The sequence below is a fragment of the Pagrus pagrus genome, assembly GCF_965226575.1.
Source record: "Pagrus pagrus genome assembly, chromosome: 5".
In the NCBI taxonomy this organism is placed as follows: Eukaryota; Metazoa; Chordata; class Actinopteri; order Spariformes; family Sparidae; genus Pagrus; species Pagrus pagrus.
Window position 1 is genome coordinate 30,834,745 of NC_140189.1, and position 15,092 is coordinate 30,849,836.

General features: G+C 41.2%; 1 protein-coding gene and 1 long non-coding RNA gene across 4 annotated transcripts in view; one reads left to right on the plus strand and one right to left on the minus strand.

The window, feature by feature from the left end:
* Positions 1–10,533, minus strand: part of LOC311257200 (ATP-binding cassette sub-family C member 5) — a 36,847-nt gene extending 26,314 nt beyond the window's left edge. Inside the window, exons 1-4 of one of the 3 annotated variants that reach the window (XM_084352681.1) lie at positions 10,442–10,523; positions 4,475–4,940; positions 1,200–1,388; positions 567–722 (exon numbers count right to left, since the gene is read on the minus strand). In XM_084352681.1, the coding sequence (XP_084208807.1) occupies positions 567–722; positions 1,200–1,378 (335 nt within the window). In that variant the 5' untranslated portion in view covers positions 1,379–1,388; positions 4,475–4,940; positions 10,442–10,523. Of the gene's footprint in view, positions 1–566; positions 723–1,199; positions 1,389–4,474; positions 4,941–7,726; positions 7,807–10,441 lie in introns of all 3 variants that reach the window. The other 2 variants (XM_084352679.1, XM_084352680.1) reach the window with 2 other exon arrangements.
* A 49-nt stretch (positions 10,534–10,582) lies between these two features.
* Positions 10,583–15,092, plus strand: part of LOC311257203 — a 32,170-nt gene continuing 27,660 nt past the window's right edge. The window contains exons 1-3 of the long non-coding RNA XR_014622597.1: positions 10,583–10,664; positions 11,560–11,666; positions 14,735–14,912. This is a non-coding gene — a long non-coding RNA (uncharacterized lncRNA). The remainder of the gene's footprint in view (positions 10,665–11,559; positions 11,667–14,734; positions 14,913–15,092) is intronic.

Here is a 15,092-nt window from a genome sequence, read left to right on the forward strand (position 1 = left end):
CCGAAATGCCTCGTCACTAGTCCTGCCCTTAGTTCTGTGACTTCTTGACATCACACTACCTCACCATGTCACACATTTGCATAATTTATGCCTAGTGGCTAGTTTGGCCCATAAGAAATCGATTTCTACAAGTACCTGTACAGTGAATCTCTCAAAGGGCCTAAATGTGCTTCTTGTGACTGTCAAAGCTCCACCACACTCCATGTCCTGCCAGCGGAGAGTCTGACAGTAGCTTCTCACGGCTGGTTAGCTCTGAGAACCAGCTCTACGTCATTGTCCATGCTACATTGAGCAGTGGTCAGTCAGTGTCACCTGCGTCCCCTGACCCTCCGCATCACACACTTGAGGGTGTACTTATCCTTTAAAGGGGATGAGGCGACAGTGAATTTGACAACTCGCAACTCACAAATTACTCCTATGTGGTATAACCTCACCTTTGGACATAGCCTTTTCATGTCACGTCTCACCCCAGCTGCAGTTTTCTAGGAAAACTGTGTTTCAGCATCTAATAGAGTTTTCTGAACACCGCAGGTCACTTTCATCAGCCGAAGCCACAGTTACCTCACCTTTGGCAGTTGATTTCAGAGGCTTCATGGCAAGACAGTCCCCACACGTCATCTATAGACAAGCTGGACGCCTTGTAGGCCTTCAGCGCCAGTGGGGAGAGCCAGTGCAGAGTCATAAATGAGAAGAAGCCAGCGTTATCGACTGGGTGCTGGTGTCTGGAATAGAGAATAAGATGCGAAAAATGGGTGAGATGTCTAAAAGTGCAGGCGTACACAGAGGTGCAATGTTGAGGGAGGCAGGCCCTCATAGAAGCGGCGCCTTTGCTCGCCAGAGTCGACGAAAGGTGAATCATGCCCGCAGTGTTTGAACAGTAATTTGCACGCTCTTCACAGAAATCTGAGAGAGCAGCGAAAAAAAAAAAGTTCAGGGGTAGTTTATCAGTCGGCATATGTTCAAACACAGTGCTGTCTGTCGCTGGGGGATAAGTTCCCTCCCCTTATCATGGCCTCCTGCTACTGCCTAACAGTCTAAGGCAGCAAACACGTCGAATGAGAATTTTTATGTCCATGTGCGTCTTTAAATTGTTATCTGTCCGTCAGTGTGCCTGCCTTAAACAGCATGTCCTTATGTCCCCCTTTATCTGGCTCACAGTCAGATAGTCACCATGAGAAATTAAATACAATTTTGTTTACTTGTGAGTTATCCTGAAGGGCTTTAAAAGCTGCAGGCTTTGCCGGTAGCGGCCTCGTCTCTTGGGCCCCCTCTCCACTGATGCCTCTGTTTCCTCTTCCTCCAGCTCTGGCAGCGGTTGTGGAGAGGACAGAGGCAGGCCCTCCGCCCGCCCAGCTGCTTCCAGGGCATCAGAAAGCATGGCAGACCCTCTGGGGAGAGAAGAGCAAAACCACATTTATCAGAAAATACACTTCAGGTGTGTGAAAACAGCATGCAAAAACACAACTTGAGAACAACTCTTTACGCATTTGTACCTGGTACTGTAACTCTCTAAATCTAACTTTTGGAAAAAAAATGAAAAACAGGCTTGTTATTAATCCCGAAAGAGCTGATTACACTCTATTACATCAGAGATCTGATCCGACATAATCACCAAAAACTAGGGCTGCAACTGATAATTATTTTAAATAAGCCTATTGATTAATCTGATGATTATTCCCCTGATTAATCAATTATTCATTTGGTATGTAATTTTTCAGAAAACAGTTGAAGTCAAGGTGAAATGAATGTTTTGTCCATTGAACAGTACAAAACCCAAAGATATTCATTCACATTTGAGGAGCTGGGACCAGTGTTTTCCTGCCTGTTTTACTTGAGAATAGATTACAATTATCTGTCATATAAATGATTGCAATTGTGACAGCAGTGTTGCTTCGGAAAGAAAGAAATATAGTCATATGAGCGTCAGAACCTTGTGCTCAGGCGGCCCGTTTATGTAACTCAACGCCGCTGCTGGAGTTCTCTTCGTTGCGGCGCTCTAACATTTCACATTTTACCCGAATTTACAGAAATTCAGCCACAGAAAAAGCAAATTAACGTGCGATTTCATCCACTACTACAATTATGTGAATATTAGAAGTCGAACACGTCAAGATAAACAGTTGGGTGCACTAATTCTCCAACCAGGTGGCAATTAACCTTTGCAGAATAAGAAGGTACAACAAGACTGTGTGACTGAATATGTAAAAACGCCAGTCAAACATAAAAAAAAAAAAAATGTGATGGAAGTATGGTATTTATGTTCGTTTTCTGTTCTTGGTTGTCATCTAACGATCGTGCAAAATGATTGCATTCAGCTCAGTGAATCACAATCAGATGATTATGTAATAATTGGCCTACTTGAAAAATGTTTTTAAATGATTATTATAGCGTCAGAATCGCTGCATTGTTGTTCTCAGTCAATTATCAAATCGATTAATTGTTTAAGCACGCCTGAAAACTTTAAACATCTCCCACAACTCTCTGCAGGAATAGTGTGATATACAGCAGACTGCAGCTTATTTTTTCAACATTTTTTTTCTCAAGAAAAACACTTCCGAGCTGACATTTTAGCAAAATTCTCAGAGGGAAAGAGGAAGAATAAAACACAGCAACCTGCCTGTACCGTCCTCCTTTAACTCGGAGAACTATTAGAGAAGAGCTGTGTTTTGCTGAATCACCCTCTGAGACGCAGATAGACTTAAGGAATCACCTTGCCCAAAGGTCATGGCCCCTCTCTAGCATACAACTAAAGTGCTTATCTATTTAAAGACGACCTGCCAGCAGGCCCCAGGAGCTCGGGAGCAGACATCTGAGCTGCCAGTGTGTCCGTACACTGTCACTGATCCCTTCTATGGCAAAGCCTCGTGACAAGGTCAGTTTGACTCAGTGTGGGGTGCAGATTGACTGTCCGGTGAACGTGGTCGATAATGAGATTCAATACAGACGGCGCAGTGGGGGCACAAACAGAGTCAGAACCTGATACAGTAAGTTCAGCTGTGAATCACACAGCAACACACAGTCCAGTATGATGGGAACTTAACGCTGAGGCTGAGAAAAAGCATGAAAAGAGGTTTTGTTCCCTCTGCAGCCCTCAGTGCCTATATCATGTGAAGTTTGTCATATGGCTGTGAACTTTTCAAAGCTTTCTGTACGAGCAAGGAGCTTTTATCCCTGCATTCCAAGAACTGCCAAAATAAAATAAATCAGATTAAAAATTGATACCCTGTGAAGTCAGCCTTGCTCAGGTCACCTTAATAACAGCTTTAGATTGAAACAGGCACCTTGGGGTTGTAACAAAATCTGCTGGACTGGTTCAACAAGATGTCAGTAAACAAACAGCCAGACACGTCTAACTGTTGTGGACCTTATCTACCAGCTGCTACAGGACAAAAAGAGAAAGTCAACAAAACTAGATATGAGGGCAGAAAATGTTGATAAGAACAAATAACCATGTGAGCGTGGGTAGAGTTCAGTAAATGTCAGAAATACAGAGTGTAAGGACGGCATGATCCAATAAACAAATCCATTTTGTGACTACTTTGACAGATATTGCGACATGATTCCCGATTAGTGGGAACGATCATTTCTGCATCCCAATTTTCATTTTCACCTAAAAATGTATTTGCTGGGGTTTTTTCTTGCATCAGAGAACAACATTTGAGCACTACAGTATCTCAGTATAATGCTGTTTTGTTTCTGTTTGAATTGTGCAGCCCTAAACTTTGTTACAGATCAGCGTTTCCAAAAAGAAAAAAGACTATTGATCCCTCACCGAGGAAATTTCACTTGCGACAGCAGCTAAAGACGCAGAGGGAAAACAGTGATTACAGTATGTGATAGATACACATTTGCCAGAATACAAGTTAAAATAGAATAATAGAAAAGTAAAGTAAGAAAAAATCTTAATAATAAAGACTATGTCCACTCTATTCTTCCTTCACATACAGATATAACCAAGAAGGACAGTTGCACATGATAACTGCACCCATAGTAATACACACATGGTGTGTAGTAAGTATAAAAACATAATTGCACAGAGACAGTGGAGTGCACAGGATTGGACTGCATTGGATACAAACAGGAACTGCACCAGATAGCTACATAGTGTCAACATATCTATAGGGTGTGTTATATATGTACAGTGTGTATAAGTTCCTGAGATGAGTAATACAAAGTAGCTCTAATGTTGAAAGAACAGCAGTGCTACATTTCTGTTATATCTTTGAAAATAAGAACTTTACTACTTTTTTATGTCTTTATGATCATTTTACAAGTTATGGGGAAACACGGTTGTCACTTTAATGTGACAAATAAAACTTTTTGCCAACATTTAATTCTGCCCAATTGCCTACTTAATCAATCTAACTTTCAATTTGTCTTATGATCAAGACACTATAAGTACTAAATACTAGTACCACTACCATCATCAGCTGCTGTGTAAGTGTAATAGAGTTGTCAGTTACAGTACACTTACATTCAGCCGGCCTTGCTCGGGTCACCTTAGCAGCAGCACAGATCTCTGATCTTGTGTTTATAAGCAGGAAGTGCAGATGAAGATGCAGTTCACCATGTTGTCTCTCTCTCTAACTTCTGTCACTAAACCTGTCTCTCCCACAGACACACGGACACATCCTCTCCGGCGGCGGACCGGGGCTCAGATGAGAACATGGGCAGGAAAACACGGTGAAGTTGACGGCTCACGTGTAAACAGTACGTGCCGTTTCCTCCCAGCGGAGTCCGCGGCTCCGGTGCGCCGTCACACGGAGAGGAATTCCCGACATCCCGCTGATGTCATAGCGGCTCCGCCAACCGGTGACGCTGCCGTACAGTCACCGTAGTTACGGGAACGAGAACCAGGAAGCAGACGGGGCGGTTTCTCCTTACATCCATGGGACGGGTACACGGGGGTGTTACGTCAGAGAGCTCGCGCTGGAATCTCTCTGAAGTGCACTCATGTGAGGAGGAAGAAACCGGAGATATACAGGAAGTAATAATAATAATAATAATAATAATAATAATAATAATAATAATAATAAAACAACAACAATAATAAGTAATTTAAAGAGTCACTACAGTACTATATTACACATTATAACACCATCACAGTGCAAACAGCAAAATGGGATTTTTTTAGAAAGCTGTTTCTTGCTCTGGTCTTTATTAAGGGGAAAAACATTATGACATTATGGACATTATGGCTATGGCTGTGTCCAAGATGATGTCATTAAAGATCTCGTTTTGTCCCAACAACAGTCCAAAACCCCAACGAAACTCCGTTCTTGATACTGAAAGACAAGAGGGCTTCTCACACTGCATATTCTTAGCCCAGGGCTATCCTTAGATAACTTTTGTTAACCAAGAGTTAACCTAGCCGAGGGCTACATGATTCACACTGCAGTCCTACAAGGCCTGGGTTGAGCGCACAACTGCTTTGAGGCTAAGCTGAACACTCTAGATTGTTTTCTTACTACTCGTTTTATCTCTAACCCCATTTTACACTGGCACCTCCAGCAAGACCGAGGCTAAAGTCAGGGTTAGCCCACTTTGTGCCAGTGTGAACGCTTTCTTAGCCCGGGGCTAACAGCTCCCTTAGCATATTAATTTTACTTGTAATTTCGATACTTAAGTATATTTATTACCTGAAAATTACTTGTGATATGTAAGTTCATTAAATCAGACGGCTGTGCATCAAGGGTGTAAAAATAACTTATTTTTAAATTACTTTGGGCTCTCAGAGCTTCTGGAGACTTGGATTTTGCCAGACAAACTATATGGAGCCCTTTTATGCTTTTTATGTTTATTAGTTGCTTTTACAACACGTCCCCATCTACCTCAGTTGGTCGATGCCAAAACGACTGAGCAATCCCCCTCCCTCACTCGTTTACTTATCACCATCTGCACTCATATTTACATCTAACAAAACGCATTTTGAAATAGAAAATTAGCATAAAGTCCAAGTGTTAATATGTCAATCAAAATCCCACTAAACACAGTTTATGCTACAGAATGTGACAAAGAAAAAGAAACACTGAAGCATGCAGAGGGGCTTCAGGCGTTTTGAAAACCTTGAAATCTAAAGCTGTGCTGCTGGTGCTTATAAAAACAGAGATTCAACATCCTAACTATGTTTTGTTTATGTTGACAGGAGCATGGAGGAGTTACACTGAACGACTTTAACCTGACCTTATGTAATTGATTAAGGCCTTAAACCCAGCTGGCTTTACAAACAACAACGACACTGAGGACCTCTTAATGGGCCAAAGCAGTCAGGCAATGGAGATCTATAAGCCTCAGCTGTGCACAACACAACAGCATCGGACATAGAGCTAACCCAAAACAATAATACAGCTGCAACTATGCAGCAAGCAAAATGCATCCTTCTTAGTACACCCCACACAGGTAATGTGGGGCTTGTTTACACATGAAGCAAATTTTCATTATTGGAGAAAGAAATGTTCACGAAGCGGCCGCTGAACTGAAGGAATGTTTTAGATAATAAATCACTGATATAAGACACTTTTCTTTTGAATTCTCACCTTGTGAGTCACGAGTAAGACCACTTATTATGTTCCCAGGATCGGTACTACAGCAGCCATACAAAAATCCTGAAAAATACAGGTCAAGACAAGACACGTCGCACTAGGTTCGTCTTCCCTTGCATCTGTGGTTTGGGTGAATATTTCTACCTGAGGCAACCCGGCGCAGCTGCTCCAGTGCCAAAGGCTTCCTCCTGGGTGCTGCTTAGAGTTACTGTTTCTCTTTACCGTTAATACGAAAAACAAATTTGAATTATTATCACCTTCATTATTATCTCTCTCTGAATCTTTAATCTAGGACTGAAACATGTCAGTTCTGTTGTTGTTCTCTGCAAACATCTTTCAAACTTTGACTAAACTAATGTCAGATAACTAAACTCCACTTTATGGATTTGGAGCATAAACATCCACTTGGGTAGTTTTTGAACAAATCATAAGTAAGACTGTTTGATGAAAGGCATTACAAGCCAAAATGTGACATTTCTTAAAATGGTCATGAAACAGTTTCAGGAAGTCAAATGGGTCCTCAATCCATACTGCCCTGATGGTGGCACTACAGGGTTTCATTAAAAGTGGGCTAAAAGGTGCAGTGAGGACTTGTTTATTTCCTGACATGTTTTGAACCGAATAGGGAACAGTAAAAGCACACATATAAATACATCCTGTGATTGAATCCATCCATTAGAAAGCTCTTACCATGAGAAACAATTACAGAGTGCGGCATCCATCCAGATCCCTGTCTGCAAGTGTATGCACCAAATTCACCTAATGTGTTCAGCTGCTGAAACTCTGATTCAAAGCAACAGCTTGTCATATAGTTTAGATTTCCTGCTGTTAACGTCACTGCCATTCAAAACAACACCTCCTCAGGATGTGCAACATCCAATGTTACCAACATAATTAGGTGTCAAGTCAGTGTGGGCGTGTTTGCGGTCTAACTGTGTTTAGCCATATCTCCTTGGCATTAGCGAAACTCTACATGTTAAAAACCTGTTTGCAATGCACAAACCTGCTAATGCTGTATCTCTATTGTCCAAGATGTGCTGATGAGGAAAACTCTTATAAAATACAATAATTTATTTTGCTTGGTGCAGGCTTTTGTGAAACAGGTTTACTCCATCATGAATCTAAAGGACTCTCAAGTCTTATAGGAAAGACACAAGACTAATTAAGACATATCAAGCACTTACTGCATAGTTGCTGTGCTGTCAGCAAATATGAAGATAACTCTGACAGTTTTAAGACTCAGTCTCCACTTTTCTTGCAGTATCTGTAAATGTAATTTCATATGACTTAATACAGTGTTGGGTACAATGGCAGGGCAGGTTTGGTTATTAGCAGTTAATAATTACGAGTAGTTATTAGTTCATTAGGTCCCACAAGGGTCAGTAGTGTTGGATATTATTTAAAATGCTTTTGATTAATATAGGTAAGCTTAAAATAGGGTTTGATGCAAATGAATACACTCAAATTTATGGTTTTTTTTTGGGAATGTGTTGCTGTAGGGTAGACATTTCCTTATTTATGGCCTATTCAAGCTACTGTCCAAGATAAATTGGTTTCTCTGCCTTCTCTGATATGTGACTGGTGAATATGGTGCACCTAGAAAAAGGACCTTACTTTGATTTTAAGAGACAAAAGAAAGAAAAGAAAATCCCTCTACATTTACCACCAATGTTGGAGAGGGCTGGTAAAAGAAATTTCTTCTTTTTAACTATGGTGTAACTGCACTGGAGATGCCTACATTTAAGCAGCCATCCACATGGGTAAGAAAAATACATTGCCAAACAAGCAAAAATATATGCAAGGTACTTTGCCAATAGCTGTTTTCTTTTCACAGCGTTCCACACTAAAGCTCACTGTTCTTTGCAAATTCATTCTCCCTTGATAACACCTGAAATGTTCCAGCTGATAAATGCAAAACACAGCTTGTTTGTTTCTTTGAGGAGAGTTGTCAGATGCCATTAATATTCATAAATCAGTCGGTAGCATTGCACATTCTAATTACTTGGCATTTATTAGAATGCAGGTTTCTTGTTATTTACATAATGCAGCTGAAGATCGTGGTACACGTGTTGCAGGGTTTGGGTGTGGAAGGAGAATGTAATAAAGCAGCCTTCTCACATGGAGGAACTTGTATTAATCATGCCAGAGGTCATGTATTTAAACGTTTAACTCTACAACTATAATCAATGTGAGGGGGAGGAGCCACAGGTTTGCACTGCATGTGCCATCCAAATAGGACACGCTGTTTCTGTTTTCTGTCCATGTCTCTCTGTTTTGTTTTTTTTTTGCTGGCTTAAATTTCATTTCCAGATCTTTCTTTGTGTCTTTGTCTTTCTCCTGTCTGCATGTAAACTGCTGAGAGCAGCTTCCAACCACCTTGATCCTTTCATTTGCCAGATATGTGTCCTTCCGTGCCAACTGTGTACGCCCCCTGCAGGTCTGAAAGCCCCACTTCCACTAGTTTGCAATTAATATCATAGTGACAGCCAATAGCCTATTTGTTGCAGCTCTGTTGGTGATTATGTCAGTAAATCAAGGTAAAAACACTGAAGCTTTTATGTAGAGCTGAACAATTTCCCAAAATATTATCGAAATCGCAATATGGCCAAGCTAAAAAATGTACATCATCATCATTTCTATATATTTTTTTTAGTGAAACCAGCTCAAATGATCTCATATCTGTTGCATATTGTTAAGCTTAATTGTCATTTCTCATACCAAAGTGAAAAACTAGAAATGTCCTAGATACAACTCCCTGGCAGCTACGTACCCTATATAAGAAATTATGATCAATGTATCCGTCTTGTTTAAGTAGTTTTTATACCTCCTGTGTGAGATGCTGCTGCTTCTTTGGAGGAACTAGAAAACCCCTGACGGTAACTTGGGGAACAGAGCTCACAAGTTGACAATCAATCAGGTTTAATAAGGGGTCGGTCATGCATTGAGAGAAAGCTCAGGGGCTGTCACTGTTGATTTTGCAAGAATGTATCCCTGGGATCTTGATCAAGCTGTGCAGCAAGGAATCAGAAGACATTAACTGAAGACTGATGCAGTTTTAATGACACTGACATGCTCAACTCTGGTTCATTCAGGGGTAGCTGCAGAAAGAAAGCCTTCTCATAATTTCTGGGAGCTATATTATATAATGTATATTTATTATTCATTAATGATTGCTACATGATAATAATAATACAAAATAATGATCTCGATTTAATTGTGGAGCTTCCATCTGTCTGGCTACTAATAAGTTAAAGTGTAATGAATTCAGTTTGACTTGAATGTCATTTTGCATTTTTCGAATTACAATTTACTATAATTTAATTAAATACATTTCTCACACCCGTATTTTATTTTGATATATTTGATAAACATTAGCGTCAATACAGCCGAAGCCACGCCCCTTCCGGTTTCCTTCTGGGGACTTTATTTTGAAAAAAACTTGAACGGAGAGAGACAAACACATGTGTGTTATTGGTTTTGGTGACCGTTCATCGAGATGACGTCACTTATAGTCTTATATTTCATCAGTTTTATTACAAACTGCGACTTGTGAAGTGAATTTGGCTCTCTATACATTTTTAATCGGATACATTCCTAACAGCAATGAAAGAATTAATGATTAGTCATTAACATACCTACTAATTGGGCAGATTTCATTTCATTAGTCTCTCTGAACCAATGCGAACCTGCTGGTGGCGCTGGCGTTATAAGAAAAGCAAAAAAAAGCTAACTTTCAAAGCTTCTGACAAAAGTCCACTTACAACTTTAAGCCACTTGCTAGGTTGTGACAGAGGACTGTGGATGGTGGTGCATCTTTAAAGTGGTAAGCAGGACCTCAGCTGAAGGCGCCAGTATCGTCACATCACGTTAAAGAAAGAAACACACAAAATCCTACTTACATGTCCTGCGGTCCCCAAAAGTAGCCATGTTTTCTGGGCTAGGCTAACGGCTAAGATAACTACAGTAATCACCAAGATGGCGGCTTTTTAAAACGAAGTATGTAACCATGGCAACCGATACGTCACCGCTAAGGTACGTGACGTCAGAACAGTCCGCCATTTTGAAAACAGGATCTATCATTCTTGGAGTATCCCGGCATGGACAAACAACTGTGTTTACAAAGTGAGTATAAATAAATATCAATTATTTATCAGTAGAATCTTTTAGGGCTATTTTATTTATTATTATTATTTCAGAGATGTTAGAAACTCTTCTAGAAATGCAACTAGCTAGCTTATCTGTCCACTTTAGCTCATTATCTAGCAATAATACACTTGACTTTATATTACACTGTACACATACTGTGTTACATGAAAAATAAAGTAAAGTTAAAAGTGGTCAATTTAAACTATTAAATAGGCTATTTGGCCTATATCATTATATTTTGCTTATTACCATCGTATCATTAGCATTAATTAATTAATCTAGTAAAAGCAAAATGTTATGGTTGAAGCTAGTTCATTAAGGTGGAGTTGACCTTTAACAGTTTTGTATGAGATTGCAATCAATGATTTTTTTCATTATGGATGAATCTGCTCAACCTCTCTCTAAATTGGAAAATCGATTTATCGACTAAATGCCTACTGTTAGTTTGATTTATAACACATATGTTTAGGCTATAGCTCTTCACAGCTTAAGGGACATGACACTACTTTGTAGAAATACTTAAGCACTTTTTAGGCTCAGTGATATAACTACACTACAAAACCTTCAGCGATAATGTTTGGGATGTTTAAACAGCAGTCCGTGATGAAAGAGGAGAATTATTAGGCATAGTAAGAGGAATTTGTTTAGAGTTTGATTGGCCAGGAAGAATAGAAAGTAGCATAATATAATACTAACACAATTATAATGCCGATTGTCACTGTTCACTTGCCCCTATCTGATTCTTGTTAATCGCCTTGTTGCTTTCATAATGTAATAAATAAATGTTCACCTCCGGGCTGCTTTCAGCTGTCATTTCAGTGCTGCTTTATTGCACCTCACCTGTCTCCCCTCCACCTCTGGTGTTCATCAGATTCAACCCGTGTGTGTGTTTCTGGGTCATCTGAGATTCTGCTCCATGTCTCATCGACCCTTCCTGAGTTGAAGAAACAGCCCAAGGAAGGTTTCATTGTACACCAAGTAAGTCATCGCCAGATCTTCTGTTTTGATTCAGGATTAATGTTAATAATAATAATTTGGACTCTTTCTATCTCTTTATTCATATTATCCACTCCTACATTCACTTCATCGACAGAGACCTGGTTTTGTAAGCATGAAGCACACAGTACTCCCTCCCCACCCTCGGATGGTGCCAGCCATCCCCGCAGGCTTTCAGGTGTTTGCAGTATAACAAGAACTTAATGAAAATCCTACAACCACTTAACTGAAAACACCACATGGGGATGCTCAGCCAGCTCTGCTGCCAAACATAATAAATACTTTAAATCAGTGTTTAAGGACCAAAGTGGAGAGGATCTCGACTGCTGCCAACCAAAACACTTCTTATGTCTAAAAATAAACTTTTCTCAACTAAGTTTCCACTGTGTAGATAATTGCTGTCGGTGAGAAGCAATTCTTCTTTGGTAAAGGTCACTCGATTCATAACAGCATGAAGAGTGGCCGTCGCTCATTAGGAGAGAGTTCCACTATCCCGTCTAACCTGGCATGAGCCTCACTGTGCTGGCATTTCGGATCAAACACACTGATCAGGCCCACTGGTTCCCCGACTAATAGGCCAGAAAAAACAAGTCTGGCTCGAACAGCAGGAGGATCTTTGGCAATTTCTTACTGGTGAACGGTGTTAAACGGTGAAGCTTCTTGAAAGAATCCCATGAATACATTTCCCAAAGTACAGAGCAAGACTTGCCATCTAATGACTCCCTTCCTTTTACCTGTAGGGTCTGGGTATTTGATGTGGCAGAGCCTGCTTAGTGGGTACAAATACCTTATGGGCATTCACTGCTGTGCTTTCCTATTTTGTATGAAGATCTATGTATAGGAGAGCGACAGTGAGATTGGGTAGAAACTGTGAGATGCATTTATGTGTCATACTCCACAGCTTAATATCCTGTGCCCAGACACCCTGGAGAGCAGCGTAAAGCAATTATTCCAACACTTGCCATTCATTCAGGCTCAAAGTGCATGCAATTCTCTGTGCATACCGAAACGCATGTAAACAAAAAACATTGTACAAAACATGATTTGCTACCTGCCAAACTAATAATCCTCAAAGAAATAGCAATCTCTTTAGTTCTCGTTTTAATATTCTATAGTTTTCGGTTTCTAAGATGTCATTCCAAGTGCCTCAAGGCAGCTGTTTCTGGAGCTGTACTGCATCTCTGCTGCAGCCCTGGCACCCTAGAAACAGAGTACATTTTTGGAGCTTTTATGAAAACATAAATTAATGAGGACCGTGGAGCTTTTATTGAGAAGGAAACCCGCATGACCGTGTCCCCCATCACTGTGGCCATACACCTTCTGTCAATGCAGATCATCCCCGGGTGCTGGCCCACTGGCTACAAAAATGTAAAGCACGGTGTAGCTGCTGTTGTGCTCAATAGGAGGAGCTGTTGACTCACCAGCTCAGGTCAATGAGCTTTTAAAGCATGTTAAGATATGGGGTGATTTATCTGGTGACAACGTGAACAGCACCACGCTTCTCTGTGGCCAAACTCTTCAAACCTGTTGGTCCATGACCAATGAGAACAAGCTTGGAAGTGATGCCACTCTCTGTTCATCTAAATCACTTTCTGGCGCGATTGTTTATCTTATTTTGGACCACATGCGCTGCAATACGCAGCCAGCACCCTCACACCTGCTCACTCGAGGGAGGCCATAATCATAATTAAGTAGAGATGAGGGTGCCTTCAGGAAGCAACATGAGAGGAAAAGGTAATTAAGGGTATCTCAAGCATCATGATATCACCCAAAAGAACCTGCTTATCTCCTCACGTCCAATTACACCTATCAAAACGTGATGTGAGTTTGTATTGATGGATTTAGGAACTCGTTTTAAGAAATCCCTCCAGAATGACACTAATGCCCTTAAATTTAGAATTCAGGCGCAGTATTTGCCAAAGCTTAACATCACCAGATGCTCAAGGGCGTCTCTCCCAGAGACTTCACAAGGTGGGAGTCGTCCAACGGCGTCATCACTGCGGGTGGGGTGAATCACACCCTTGAATAGCTTTCTTTTGCATACACCTTGAATTGAATTAATGAGGAGGCTCCTCGCTGTGTCACAGCGATGAGAAGACAACAGTGAATGGAGAGCGGCATTCACCAGGGACTGCTGCTGGATTTAATTAGTCTGTGTTTACCTCCTTGTGTGATGCCCGAGAACCTGATGCACAATCACAAGCATGTTTGTGCGTGCACGCTCGCTCACACACACGCAGCTGTAAGAGAGATAAATTGTGTGTGCCTCCAGTCAAATCAGTGCGTAGGAATGGCAACTCAGTTGGGAGGAAACGCAAGACAGAAAGCAGCTTCTGAAAGAAAAGAATGCACCGCATTAGTGCTTTGTTTGTGTGAGAGAGAGCAAGAGAGCAACCTAGCGAGTGAGAGAGGAGAGGCTGGTGCGAGGAGTGCCAGAGTCTGTTGTCGGGGATGTTCTGCTGAGATCAAGTCTTTCAGTATGGAGAGGAAGTGTAGTGATGCACAACTCGACACAGGCAACATCTCTCATGATCCAAAGTGCACGATCAGGTGGGCAGAAGCTGAAAAGTATAGATTTGCAGTTCCTCATCCTCATCATAACAAATAGCTAGAAAATGTCTCATAAGGAGAGAAAGACGGGTCTGCTCTTTGCTCTCGAAACATTGCTATGACTACACATGCAGAAAAAACAGCATTCACTCGCTTTTCTAATCACGTTTGACAGGAACCTACAAACTAAGTGGGCTGGAGGTTACATACTGTATTTAACATGCAAACAACTCCACTCCTACGACAGATAGTTTACTTTTCACCCATGAAACCTTCTTCCTTCTCAAACCAAAGCGGTTAATAATGTATCCGGGCACAAGGAAGGAAAGCCTTGTAGGAGCTCGTAGGCAAAACATACTCAGTCCCCATTATTAATTCAGGTACAAGGACTAGTATGCTGACAAGTGCATGAACGCTAATTTTTCAAACGCAATGCCTGTAGGAGATGGAGGGAGCCGATGAGAGCAAATCATGTGTAATAATAAACCTTTGTTTCTCAGAGCGACGGGGGAAGAGAGCACGGCGCCAAATAGCCCAGTGGAGGAGCATTAAGGATGCTTGACTGGGCTTTTGGGAGGAACCTTCAGTCCTGGCGGCAAGAGCTCTCTATCTGGCGAAGATGGAGAAGAAAACTCCCCTCTGTCGAGTGTTGTGTAACCGCTTAATATATGGATCCAGGCAAGTAGCACACACACAAATATTTTCTGTACGCACCCCGGCAGCAGCAGCAGCAGCAGCAGCACACCAACTGCCTCACCAATTAAACATCATTAACATGATCCCCTAGGTGTGTTTTCAAGTTAAGTTGTGATGCCGCTCAGCTATGTCTTTAGCCAGGCTGAGTGCCAGGCTTAATTA